General features: G+C 44.2%; 1 protein-coding gene across 6 annotated transcripts in view; it reads left to right on the top strand.

Annotated features, from left to right (window-relative positions):
• TBC1D1 (TBC1 domain family member 1) overlaps positions 1–12,505 on the top strand; it is a 237,843-nt gene that overhangs the window by 102,482 nt on the left and 122,856 nt on the right. Inside the window, exon 1 of one of the 6 annotated variants that reach the window (XM_077879644.1) lies at positions 8,193–8,210. The exons of the other annotated variants lie outside the window; for them this stretch is intronic. Coding sequence (XP_077735770.1) covers positions 8,208–8,210 — 3 coding nt within the window. The 5' untranslated portion in view covers positions 8,193–8,207. Of the gene's footprint in view, positions 1–8,192; positions 8,211–12,505 lie in introns of those variants that run through there. 6 annotated transcript variants of the gene reach the window in all.

Below are 12,505 nucleotides of genomic sequence, written 5' to 3'. Positions count from 1 at the left end.
CATAATTATTCGGGTAATTCCCTTTTAGTATAATTAAGTTCTTTTGTATTTCCTTGTGTTCTATTTCGTACATTTTAAAAACTTTATTCTGAGAAGATTCCATAGGCTTCACTATGCTGTCACTATGTTTGGGACACAAGTTTAGGAACCTCTGCTTTGGTCCGTGGGATGCATTCAAGAGAAGAGCATGGCAACATTTGCTCAGGGAGGATTGGTAGGAATGTGGGATATGTAATGAAAAGCTGAGATACTGGCTCTCACCCGAGATGCCTGCTAATCCCATGCAGTCTTGCCTGTTGCTCCAGCCCACAGCAGTACCCAGTTCAACACCTCAGTAGCTCTTCTTTTTTTTTTTTTTTCTCAATAGCTCTTCTGATCATCATAATACATGTGCATTGCAGCCCTTCCTTTGAAGGGTTAAACTTCATTCTCTGTAGTCTTTGAAAAAAAAATACACTAAATGAGTTCCCATCTAAAAATGGTGGAAATAAAAATAGCTTAGGCGTTTAAAGGGGTCAGTCTTCAGCTGTCTAGAAGAATCTTATAATCCAAAAGGACTTAGTCCCACTGTTTCTGGTTTATTATTTTTACAGCATTTGTTCTTCTGCAAATACTTGTTGTATGCAAACACTCATACCTTGTGTTGGAGATACCACAGATGTAACATGGTTCTCTTCTAAGATCTTGAGATGTTTGTCATCACTTGAAGTCACTTGAAGTTTTTAAAAAATATTTATTTGAGGGGGAGAGAGAGAGCATATGCACAAAGCAGGGAGAGGGGGAAGGGAGAGAGAGAGAGAGAATCTCAAGTGGATTCCTCACTGAGTGTGGAGCCTGACTAGGGGCTTGGTCTCAAGACCTTGAGATCATGACTTGGGCCAAAACCAAGGGTCAGATGCTCAACTGCCTGAGCCACCCAGGCACCCCACTAAATGTTTTTCAGTTGCCATTATACTTTGAGCAAATTTATTGAGTACTTGCTGTGTGCCAGGCACTGTTGTAGGCATGTTGGACTACATCAGTGAATGAAATACCCAATAATTCTGTCTTAGAGCAGATATTCATGCTCTGGAGTTTGTAGGGCTGTCCTGTAAGCTAGAAAAACTGCTTGCAACCCACAGACTGGTGCGTTTTTTAGGTAGTGGTTTTCACACTCTGTTCCGGTGTGTCCTTATGACACCTCAGCGCTGGCTGAAGGAGGGGAAGGGAACGTTCTGCTTTTTCAGCTCCATTTTAATCAGAGCATTCCTGCTTTTACATATTTGAAATTTCTGGAAGGTTAGGGGTGGGGTGAGGAGGTAGGGGAGAGTTCTGTTGCCTTTGGATGTTTGGAAAGATGGTCAGATTCTTGATGTGTTAGGCATTATCTGTTGCAGGCTGGCATAGAATAACTTTTTGTTCTGTACTGAAAGGCAGGTGGAATAATAGCAAGTCCCGTTACCTGTAGGTAGTGTCACTTCCGTTAAAAATTTTTTTTAATGGCTTAATACAACCGTTTATTATGTATGTGGTTATGTGGGTAAGGTATTTGGGAAGGGCTCCGCTGGGCAGTTTGTCTGCCTGGCTTCCTGTGGGGCCGTGAGGTCTAGATCATTCATTTCCAGTGTGGTTTCTTTGCTCAGGTGTCTGGTGGCTCAGTGGTCCTGGGCTTCTCTTGCTGCCCGCCTGGGGACCCCAGGGCTGTTTGGTGTGGCTTGGGCTCCTCAGGTCCTGTCCCTTTCATAGGGGGTTGATCTTTTCTTACTCTGAAAACATGAAGGGAACAGCTAACAGTTATAGGGAGTGAGTATGTGCAAGGCTTCATACCTACAACTTTCACACTTATTGTTTAATTTTATCCTCCAAATCTCCGAGGTAGCTGGTAACATCCCATTTTGATCGAAAAGGAGACTTAGAAAGGTTCTAAGAAGTGGGTGACCTGCCCAGACTTGCAGGTGCAGCTGCAGAGGCTGGAGCCTATGTCTGCATTTCCAGTTACAGAACTGCCCAGAGGACCTGTCAGGGTAGTAGATTGACAGCTGCGGCTGCACAGGCGTTGTGATCTGCAGCAGTGAGAATTCATCTCTGTCTTTTCAGAGGTTATTCTGTTTCAGCGTTTGCTCCTAGAGGCCCTTTGCTTGCAGTGGAATGCTTCTCTCAGGTCTAACAAGCAACACTGGGTTCATTCTCAGAGTTTCCACCCCCCGCCCATGCACTTCTCTCTCATAACATGCACACAACCACCAAACTACTCAAAAAAAAAAAAAAAAAAAAAAAAAAAAGCTAGGGGTCCAGGTGGGGTTTTTTTCCTTAAAGATTTATTTATTTTGGAGAGAGAGACAGCACAAGCGGGACGGGCAAAGGAAGAGGATCTCAAGCGGAGTCCATGCTGAGTGTGGAGCCCAACTTGGGGCTTGATCCCAGGACCCTGAGATCAGGCCCTGAGCCGAAACCAAGAGTTGGATGGCTAACCGACTGAGCCACCCGGGTGTCCCGAGGTCCAGGCAGTTCATGCAAAGGATGAGATGCTCATCACACATTTGGTAAAATGGTGTATTATTGAACAGAGTTCATGACAGTTGGCATAGCTTCATTGGAACTGGATCCTGAGTAGGTTTAATTTTTTTTTTTTTTTTTGTAATCTATGTGTATGGTGTTTGCAGTGAATGGAACTGATGCTGTGGTTATCAGAAAGGAATAGATGGTTCTCTAGGGGATGACATGTCAATGCAGTATGCCCGTGATTAAAGTTAGTTGCAAAATGCTGATCCTCTGCATATGCCTTTTTTTTTCCTTTTTTTTTTTTTTTTCAAATAAAGAAATTACCATTTAGCATAGGCAAAGAACCCCATGTCAGAAAGACCATATCGTTAGCTGGATATTTCTGAGTTTAAGATTATATGGGTAACTTTATACGTTTCTATATTTTTCTTCTACATGGATGTGTATTGAACTTACTAGAAATACAGATGACTAAGGAATGCATCCTGCCTCTGTGTTTAAAAAGGAGGGTGTTTTGCCGAGAAGTGGTTTTTCGTGGCCCTTGAGGTTGACGCTTTCCCAGCAAGGTGAGCACAGCCTGGCCGGGTCTGGATGGGGCCCAGCTGCGGGTCCTGACCTCAGCCCTTGGAAGGGAGGAAGAGGCAGGGGCAAGGTGTTCCTCCTCCCTTGTCCCTTCTTCTCAGTAGGAACCTGCCTGCAACGTCCTGACCTCCAGCCTGGACACGTCCGCCCAGTTGGCCCAGAGGCACCTTGGCTGGTGCTGACTGGGAGCCGAGGGCCCAGGGACTGGGGAGCAGAGTGTAAGTTTGTAAGAGGAAAGCATCCCAGAGGGGGAACATAGCTTTATTTTCCTCTTAAAATAAGGGGACAGGGCGAGGAAGAATTCGAGAGCAAAGCCTGCATTGTCCAGTAGTTGGCCTCAATTCTGATTAACAGATTGCAGTCCGTGTGTTTTAAGTACACAAAGTCAGGTTGTAAGGTGCTGTCTGGGGCGAGTTGTCCGAGAGCCTCAGGGGTTGTTGCACTTGAGGCTGAGAAGGTTCTGATTTGATTAAAAAGACTTTGGGATGGGTGTGGCCTCGGGATGGGTGCCTCTCTGTCCTGCGCCCCTGATGCTGTTCCCAGCCTCGTGCCGAGATTCACAGAACAAGTGCAGCCTCCCCAGGGGTGACTCTGAACCCCACAACCAGCCCAGAGAGTTCTCCTGTATCCGTTTGGTTTCTTTGCAGGAGGAAAGGCTTAAGGACAAGGCTTGTCCTTAAGCCTTTCCTATGAACAGCTAGCAGAAACCAGAGAATTCCTTTGCCTTGTTTTCCCTTGGAGTGGATTCTGCTCACAGGTCAGCACAGGAGAGGGATGTGCAGCAGGCCCGTGGGGTAGCCCAGCAGCCCCAGTCACTGGGGACTGGCACCTCTCCAGCTGTCCAGGTGGACCCTGGTGCAGAGGGGAAGAACACGACCTCTTGAGAGGAGCAAAATCCTCCTCGAGTGGCTCATTTAGACCCGTGTGTAAGGCAGGGTGTGGATACTTTGTACATTACCCCTGGTTTTTGGTCCCGCTTCTTACCTTTGTGTATCATGTGTGATTACAGCCCTTTCTTGTTCAAGGTGGCAGGGAGCGGAGAGGCTTGGGAATAATGTGTAAACAAGTCATTCAGGTGTGAAATCTACTTCGGCTCTTTCTGAACATTATTGGATGTGATCTAAAATTTTATATAGTCCCCCTTTTTTTATAGGGAAAAAATGGAGTCAGTTGGACTCCCTGAGGGTCTTTGGTGGCTGGTTTTATTCTAAGGGCAATGTTTGGTAAATATTTAAATTTTCCTATTTTCTCTTGATAATTTATTTGAAATGCACTCCAGACTGAGATTCTGCGTTTCTCAGTCTTCTCACCCTTCTTAGCATTTCATTTTCTGTAGTGTTGGCGTTCTACTGTGTTGAGTCATTTGTCTTCTTTATCCCCTTTGTTTAGGTTGTAGGTTACTGAAGAATAGGATTTACGTGTGATTCATCCTTATGTAGAATTTAGCATAAAGTTTTTTATAGGGTGGGTGTGTGAGCAGGACTCTTAGGTGCAAGTGGCAGACACCCAGTGTAAAATGGCACAATCAAAAATGTATTGGGGCAAGAATCCCAGTTGATTGGCTTCAGGCATGGCTGGATCCAGGTCCTCAAACATCAGAACCATCATTCTCACCCTGTCTCTTCCATTTTCTTCCTCCCTGTCTTTGTTTCATCTTGTCTGGAACTATCCAGCAAGGCTTTATTTGTGATGGCACCAGAAATTCCAGGCTTGCGTCCTTAGAATTCTAAGTCCAAAAGCAGGATTTCTCAACCTGGGCAATACTACATCTGGGGCAAGATAATTCTTTGTTGTGGGGAAGCTCTCCTATGCATTGTGGGATATGCAGCAGCATCCCTGGCCTCTGCCTATTAGATGCCAGTTGCAACTCTTCCCATAAAGTTGCAACAACCCAAAATATCTTCAGACATTGCCAAATGTACCCCGCCCCCAGGAGAGGGGGGATGGTGGTGGGCTGAATTTCCCTAGATGGGGAACCACACTGGTCTAAAGCCACAGCAAGTTTCTTTTTTCCTATCAGTTCCTTAAAATGCATAGGCCTGCCAGTCCGGGTCTGGATTGGGTTACGTGACCAACCCAGACCTAATTATATGGCGGCATGTGGTAATAGAATATGCTGGTTGGTTTAGGCCAGGGTTGCCAGTCCTCTCCTGAGCTGGGGCTGGGCCCGGGCCTCTCTGTGCCATCTAACCACTGGAATGAGAGTGGGGTGAGGTACTGCTTATTATTAGGGCAGAGGGCACTGGATTCCACGTAAGACCAAAACAGGAAACTCCCAAACCAAAGCCAAAAAACACGTGGACCACCACGGGAACTGGGAAATCTTTTTGAATTAAGAATGAAGTCTTGGTGTGGTAGAAAGAGGATGTGTCTTGGCATCAGGCAGGTGCTGTCCTGACTCTTCAGCTCATTAGCGGGGATAACTTTGGGTGAGTTTTTTACCCTTTTCTCAGTCAAATTCTGTCATGCTTGTAAAAATACTATTTTCCCATAAAATTTTCAGCAATGTTATACAAACAGAATTATACATAGATCATATACTCAGTGATGTCAAAGTTTGAATAATCTCATACACCCGGTGCCCAGATGAAGAAACAGAACAGCCCAGAAACCCCACATGGCCCACCCCCAGTCACTCCTCCTCCAGAGATAATCCCTATCCCGTCTTCTGTTGTCATAGTTTAGTTTTGCCCGTTTGTGAAATTTTGCAAAAGTGGAATTCCACATGTGATTCTGTTCCACCTGTTGTTTCCTCTCAACATGACGATGATGAGTATTTACAAATGCCTGTTGTTGCACCTAAAATAGCTTGCTTGTTCCCCTTCTACGTGTTTCTGATTATATGAAAATAATACATATTTGTCAGTTCTATTTCTGGTCAGTGTCTTGTCGCTAGTTTTTGGCTCTTAGAAATGCTGTGACTGTCCTTGCACGGGTCTCTTCTGGGATGCGCTGGGCTGGGGTACTGGTCCTGCACCAGAGGTTGAATTAACTGCTTTTAACCACTGGGAGGTTCTTAAGGACTTCAGTTTTGAGACGTAAATGAAAACAGATGAAAGGGCTTGTGTCTGTTGTTGGATAGAAGTGTTTCATTAAGATTATGGATTTGGACATGAAAAGACAACACCTGGGCACTTGTTGGCTTGAAAATCAGCTTTAATAAGTTTAGTGTATTTGGCCCTGGATGATTTTAGGTAGAAGCAAAACCGTATTAGCGCCCAATGCTCTAGCTGACTTGGCTGTTTTGTCAATAAATACACACTGTGTATGACCGAATATTCCTTTACTAATGGTCTCTCAGTGGCAAAACTTCAAAAGGGCCTCGTTCATAAAAACCGATTGTGGTATGTGTCCTGGAGAAGGAACCAGTACTTTGATGTTTTTTCCTAGTACATTTACATGTTTATAGTTCTCTACCTTGTAGAAAAGGGACCCTAGTGTCCCTTTGCAAAGATTGTGTGACATACATCATGTGAGGGATTGCTGTGATTAACTGTTGGTTCATTATATTTGTGTTTCTTAATCTTTGAGAGATTTTGAAGTAAACTTTGATCCAAATTATGGAGTAGCATTCCTTATAGGGCATTCACACCTATGTATTTAACGAGCTCAGACCTTAGGGACGCAGTGAATTTGTTTGCCCTTACATGGTATAAACAGCATGTCAAATATCTGTGGTGGGTTTTTTTGTTTGTTTTTTCTTTGTCTTCACTAGTTTGTTCATCTCAGCCACAAGCACAGCGTGTATCTGTGCTGTTGGGCTGCCTCAGTCCTGCTACACGACACAGGTTGCCTAGGGCCTTCATAATCTAGTAGGTTTTGGGGATGATGGTGTGGGGGACAGGGCAGGGAGGGAGCAGTCCTTACCCTGTGACATGAGAAAGGACAGGTGATAGATACATCAGGGCCTCTGCCCGTCAGGACTGTCTGGTGCCTCTGAGCACTGGGGATGCCAGGGGCCCCACTTCCAAACAGGCTGCTTCATCTCGGCCAGGGTGGGGCTATACATTAGTTTTCCTTCTTTCTTTCTTTTCTTTTAAAAGATTATTTATTTGTTTATTCGTGAAAGACACAGAGAGAAGCAGAGACACAGGCAGAGGGAGAAGCAGGCTCCATGCAGGGAGCCTGATACAGGATTCGATCCCAGGACCCCGGGATCACAACCTGAGCCAAAGGCAGATGCTCAACCGCTGAGCCACCCCGGTGTCCCCTATACATTAGTTTTCTTAAAATCCTGGCAGTTCTCAGGCACAGCCCCAGCTGAGTGGAGAGCCAGTGCATTCACTGCAGAGGATGGGACTTTGAGGACTTACATTCTCAGGTTGTTGAACATTCAGTGATTTATTCTGTGATCTCTGTCAGTATTTATACCAACCAATCAAAATGTTTTGACTTCTCAACATTGCTTTAGAAAAGTCACAGAATAATTTCACAATCTTCCAGTGCTGCCTTCTCTCTTCTCTGCTTACCTTCTCCCAACTGCTTTCGTTAGCTCCTGCAGCTGTTAGATCACTTACTTGGATTTTTGTCTGTTTTTTAAACATTTGTAGAAACATGTTGGTTTCGTCAAAAGGTTGTAGTGAACCTTTCAAATGATTATTTTGGAGTAGGATGCTGGTTTTTGTGTTTGCAGGGACTCTTTTCAAGGCGTTTGAAAGCTAAGAGTTTGTCCTATTTGCCATTTCAGAACTTGGGAAGCTGAATGCAACTCTGTTTTACATGAGAGGGAAAGATCAAGACCCAAAGGAGAGAAGGATAAGGATGAATGATGTGGGTGGCCCCGTGTTAGGGGCCAGCGGTCATTAGCATTTCTTAATGTGCCAGATGCTGCCCCAGTCAGCTAATGAGCGGGTCTGATCTCTCTTTCTAGAAGACCTAACCCGTGAGTCTGACCTTTGCGCTAATCGTAAGGGTAAAGCAGCAGTTGAGGCCTTAGTTGGCCGTGAGGATCTGCAAGCAACAGGCAGATAAGAGACCTCCGCTCAGGACCAGGCTTCTTTAGCACATAGTCAGTCACTTTGCTCATGGTTGTGTTCTAGCATCTACTGGAAAATTCTACATTCTACTGGAAATCACACATCTCTACAGTGTCTCTCAGTTCCTAGACTGTGAGCCTCTCAGGTCAGAAGAATCCCATCTTATTCATGGTAGGAGGGGTGTTCGCATCTCTGTAGTCAGTCGAGTCTCAATAGGCCACACATGTAGGTCCACACGTGTTGTATCTGGATGGTGTCGAACAGGTGTTTTATTCTCTTCCGATAATTTAAGTAGGGAGCGCTAGTAAGAGGATGTTTCTATAAGTGTTTTGTATAAAATCTAAGGCATGTAAGATAGAGGAAATACTTGGATTAATTTAGTTTTCTTCCCCTACATTTACCTCGTTTCTGGCCAGCAAATGTAGGAACCACTCATTACCAGCAAAAATGAAACGCAGGTCTGTTCCTTCTGGAAAATAATTATGCAGGATAATTTTCTCTTTGAAGTGCCTGTTTTAACTTTCTGCAGTGATTGAACATTTCGTCCAAGGGACAAAAGCACAGTGCAGCCTGCTGTATTTTTGCAGTTTGGAAATGTTTTAATGTTAAATAACAGGAAAAAATTATAGAATTTTAAATACAAATCTGAGCTTCCTCATTTGATATTTATTTGTTAGTAGTTGGCAGCAAAACAAAAGTTTAAATGTAAAGTAAAACAACTTTTCATTCTAAATACTGTTTTAGAAACTCTTTCCTCAGTCCCTGTGAGTAAAATTACACTTGCAGTATGTTCGTAATCCTTTAAAAATCCCTAAATCCTTAGCAAAAAGTTGACCCAAATGTTTAAATAAAGACTTTATTTACAGAAATGAATGTTTCTAGTTCTCTTACACTAAAGATCATTCTAAATATCATTTTCCTGGTGACTTATAAAAACAATATTCACTTAAGCCTGCAGCAGAAACAACATGCATATATACTGTACTTTTTTAGTACCTGAATTCAAAAGAAAGTTATTTTGATTGTGGAATAGTGCAGATTTACTTTAAAAAGGAGCTTTAGTGTAAACTCAAATAGGTTGACAGAAGAGCAGTTTAATAAATTTTATGTCTAAACTGGGCCCTTTTTATTACTGGTGATTAATTTTAATTGACATTTTTTGTTGTTGTTGTGATTCCCAAAGTAAAAGGAAATAAAATCACAAACCCCTGTTGGATTTATCCCAGTATAATTCTTTTCAGGTTCTTGTTTTTGCTGTAGTTAGCTTTGATTCGCTCTATCTGCTTATCTGTGATCAGAAGTGACGTAGATATTATTGCTGTGACTACACTAAAAAAAGAGTTTGTTAAAAGTACCCAGATCGTATCAGTGGAAATAAACTCCATGGGCCTCAGTGTATTCGCCCTAAAAGGGTCAATGTGTTTGCGGTAAACATTGTGACTTGAAGTTTATGTTCTCATAGACTAGTTTTTTACCTTGAGACACTTTTCAGTTCAGTTTGCTTATTTTAGGGGTTAGTATTGGCATCACCCCTTGATTTAATTTTCTATGTCTCTGTAAACTGCCAACTCCAGCAGCTGCTGATTCTCAACGGCCCCTCTGCCTGGGTTGACATCTCCAATGTCATCCTTGACCACATCCCATCCTCCCCCTCTGCCTTCGATCCCTCGGTTTCTTCTCGTCTGAAACACTGGTGTGGCCTGTGGTCCCGTCCTTGCGTTCTTCCTTCACTTTCCCTTGTTCTGTTCCCAGGTGTCAGCCCCCTCTTGGACGTGAGCTGTTGACGTCCCAGTCTCCATGTCCTGTCTTGGACTCCAGGCCCATTTGCCCAGCCTCCCACTAGATGCCTTTGCTTTCACGTCTTCCTGGTCTTACTCAACACGAACAAACGCCAAACTGCTCGTAATGTGTCCTCAGAACTCCTGTGTTCCCTGCTCATGCAGCCTAAGGCAGACTCTGCACGTCACGCGTGCTGGCTTCTGTACCCTCAAGCTCCCCCATCCACATAGCCGCCAGATCTTGTATATTCTGTCTTCTGGAAGCTTTTATTCAGCCTTTCTCTTGGCTCCCATCCTGGTTCAGGCTCCCCCAGGCCCCATCTCAGGACTGTAAACGTTTAGCTTCCCTTGGGGCCCTGCGTCCTGCCAGGGCAGAGCCGCCTGGCTTCCGTGACGTGCTTTTGGATCCCTACCTCCTGGCATTTCTTGGTACCTAGAAAAATCTTTGGAAATAACATGAAATAAATGACTCAGTCCCCTCATCTGACAAGTAACCCCGTAGGTGAGTCCAGGGCAGAGTTAAAAGAATGGAGAATTCAGGATTTCATCACAGGTGGATCTTATGCCTTCTTTTCTCGAGAAACAGTGCTCCAGGTCTGTTCTGGTAAAGGGAACTAAACTATCAGTACAGATTTACAAACTTACACACAGGTGGGGCCCATTTTCTATGGGAAAAGTCGCCTGTGTTACTTACGGTAATCCCCAAACATTAAATTTTCAACTGTTCACCATTTATTGCTGAAATGATGCTTGGCAATATGCTGTCAAGTGTTCCGAGATGGTTTGTGTTCTTGTCAGAATCTCAATGATTCTTTTTTTAATTTTTAAAAAATTTTAAAAAGATTTCATTTATTTGATAGAGCATGAGCAAGGGGAGTGGCAGGCAGAGGCAGAGGGAGAGGGAGAAGCAGGCTCCCCACTGAGCAGGGAGCCCTATGCGGGGCTCGAACCCAGGACCCTGGGATCATGACCCGAGCAGAAGGCAGGCACTCAACCAACTGAGCCCCCCCAGGCGCCCCCAATGATTCTTTTTAACCCCCGTTGTCTCCTTTCTGCCCATGTTAACAACTCATCGGACAAGGAGAGGGAGCTCACAAAGCTTGTGATTAGTGTGTAGGAAGGATGGGCTGTTGGAACAGCTTCTGCAGCTTCAGCCCTGGCCGAGGTTGTGGTTGCTCCTCAGCCTCTTCTGACCTGGGGAGTAGGGGAGCAGTCGGGTTCTCCACTCTGTGTCTTACTCGTGTCTGTGCCATTTGCTGTCGAGTCACCATCGGTTCACGTGACTTCATACATTTCCACTGCCCTGGGATCATGTAGTGAAAGCCACCGTTACCTCAGATGCAAGGGAAGACCCAGCATGGAGAAATGACACTTTAACAAGCCTCAGAAGCCTGTATGAGCCAGTGTAAGACTTTCCTGTTCAGAGACTTTAGTAATGGGGAAGATTCATGGGAGTCCTGATTTAAAAAAAAAAAAAAAGCTAGAGTTTTAAATACAAATCAGGGCTTCTTCAGATTCATTTAAAATTTATTTAAAATAGGGCAGCCCGGGTGGCTCAGCGGTTTAGCGCCGCCTTCAGCCCAGGCTGTGATCCTGGAGACCCGGGATCGAGTCCCGCATCCGGCTCCCTGCACGGAGCCTGCTTCTCCCTCTGCTTGTTGTGTCTCTGGCTCCCTCTCTCTCCGTGTGTCTCTCATAAATAAATAAATAAAATCTTAAAAAAAAATCTTTAAAAAAAGAGAAAATTCTTTACTTCACAGAGATAACTTTTACCTCAAAGTCTTTACAAACTTTTTTTTTTTTTTTTTTCAAAGAGAAACTGAGGCGGTTCTTGCCCACATCCTACGGTGACTTGTTGGCAATGGTGCGAATGGAACCTGGGCTCCCTCCCTCTTCTCTCTGTCCTGATTTCTTTTATATTAACCACTTTCAGGTCTCCATGTGTTGTGTAATTGGCAGGAGGGAAGTGTGTGACAGCACAAGCAAAGAGTGTAAATGCATGCATGTGTTAATTTTGGCTTATTTCCTATCGTTTAGCTTGTATGCTTCAGGAATCAATTTTAAAAATATAGGATATACCTAAATATAGTTTAACTCTTTGCATCATATATATATCCTGGAAGGATATATATCCTTATGGCAGAGATAATGTCTTTAGGACGGGGAAGGATATATCCTTATGGCAGAGATAGTGTCTTTATGACATGTTTGATACGAAATCACAAAGAGAAAGATCTTCTGAATCGTTGGGTCTTAGAGAATAGAGGCATACATTTCAAATCTCCACCACGTCCCTTTCCTGTACGTGTAGATCTTTGACCTGAATTCCTAATGGGTTTTTTGTTGTTGTTCTTTCCTCTATAATGTTAGAAGACACTGAGCCTGTGGGTATTGGGCCTTAAATGGAATTTTCTTACATAGAAAAAAAAAAGGGAAAAAAGTTGCTTTGGGTGTTAGGTCCTAACAAAAACTGGTGCTTCCTTATGAAGATTGAATCTGTGCCGTCTTGTTTCAGTGTTGTGGCTGCACATCATCTAAGGGACCACACAGCCACTGTGGTCACAGGCCCATCTTCATGTGTGCTGCTGCCGCCTTGAAGGCTCCGGTCGGGAGCGTAGGGACCATGAAAGCACACGAGACCCTTTGGTTCGTTCTCTTGATCACGGCTCTGCGTTGAACCCGAAGGCT

The sequence above is a fragment of the Canis aureus genome, chromosome 2 (assembly GCF_053574225.1).
Source record: "Canis aureus isolate CA01 chromosome 2, VMU_Caureus_v.1.0, whole genome shotgun sequence".
Classification (NCBI taxonomy): Eukaryota; Metazoa; Chordata; class Mammalia; order Carnivora; family Canidae; genus Canis; species Canis aureus.
Note: the sequence above shows the minus strand (reverse complement) of the source record. Positions and strands in the feature narration are given on the sequence as shown.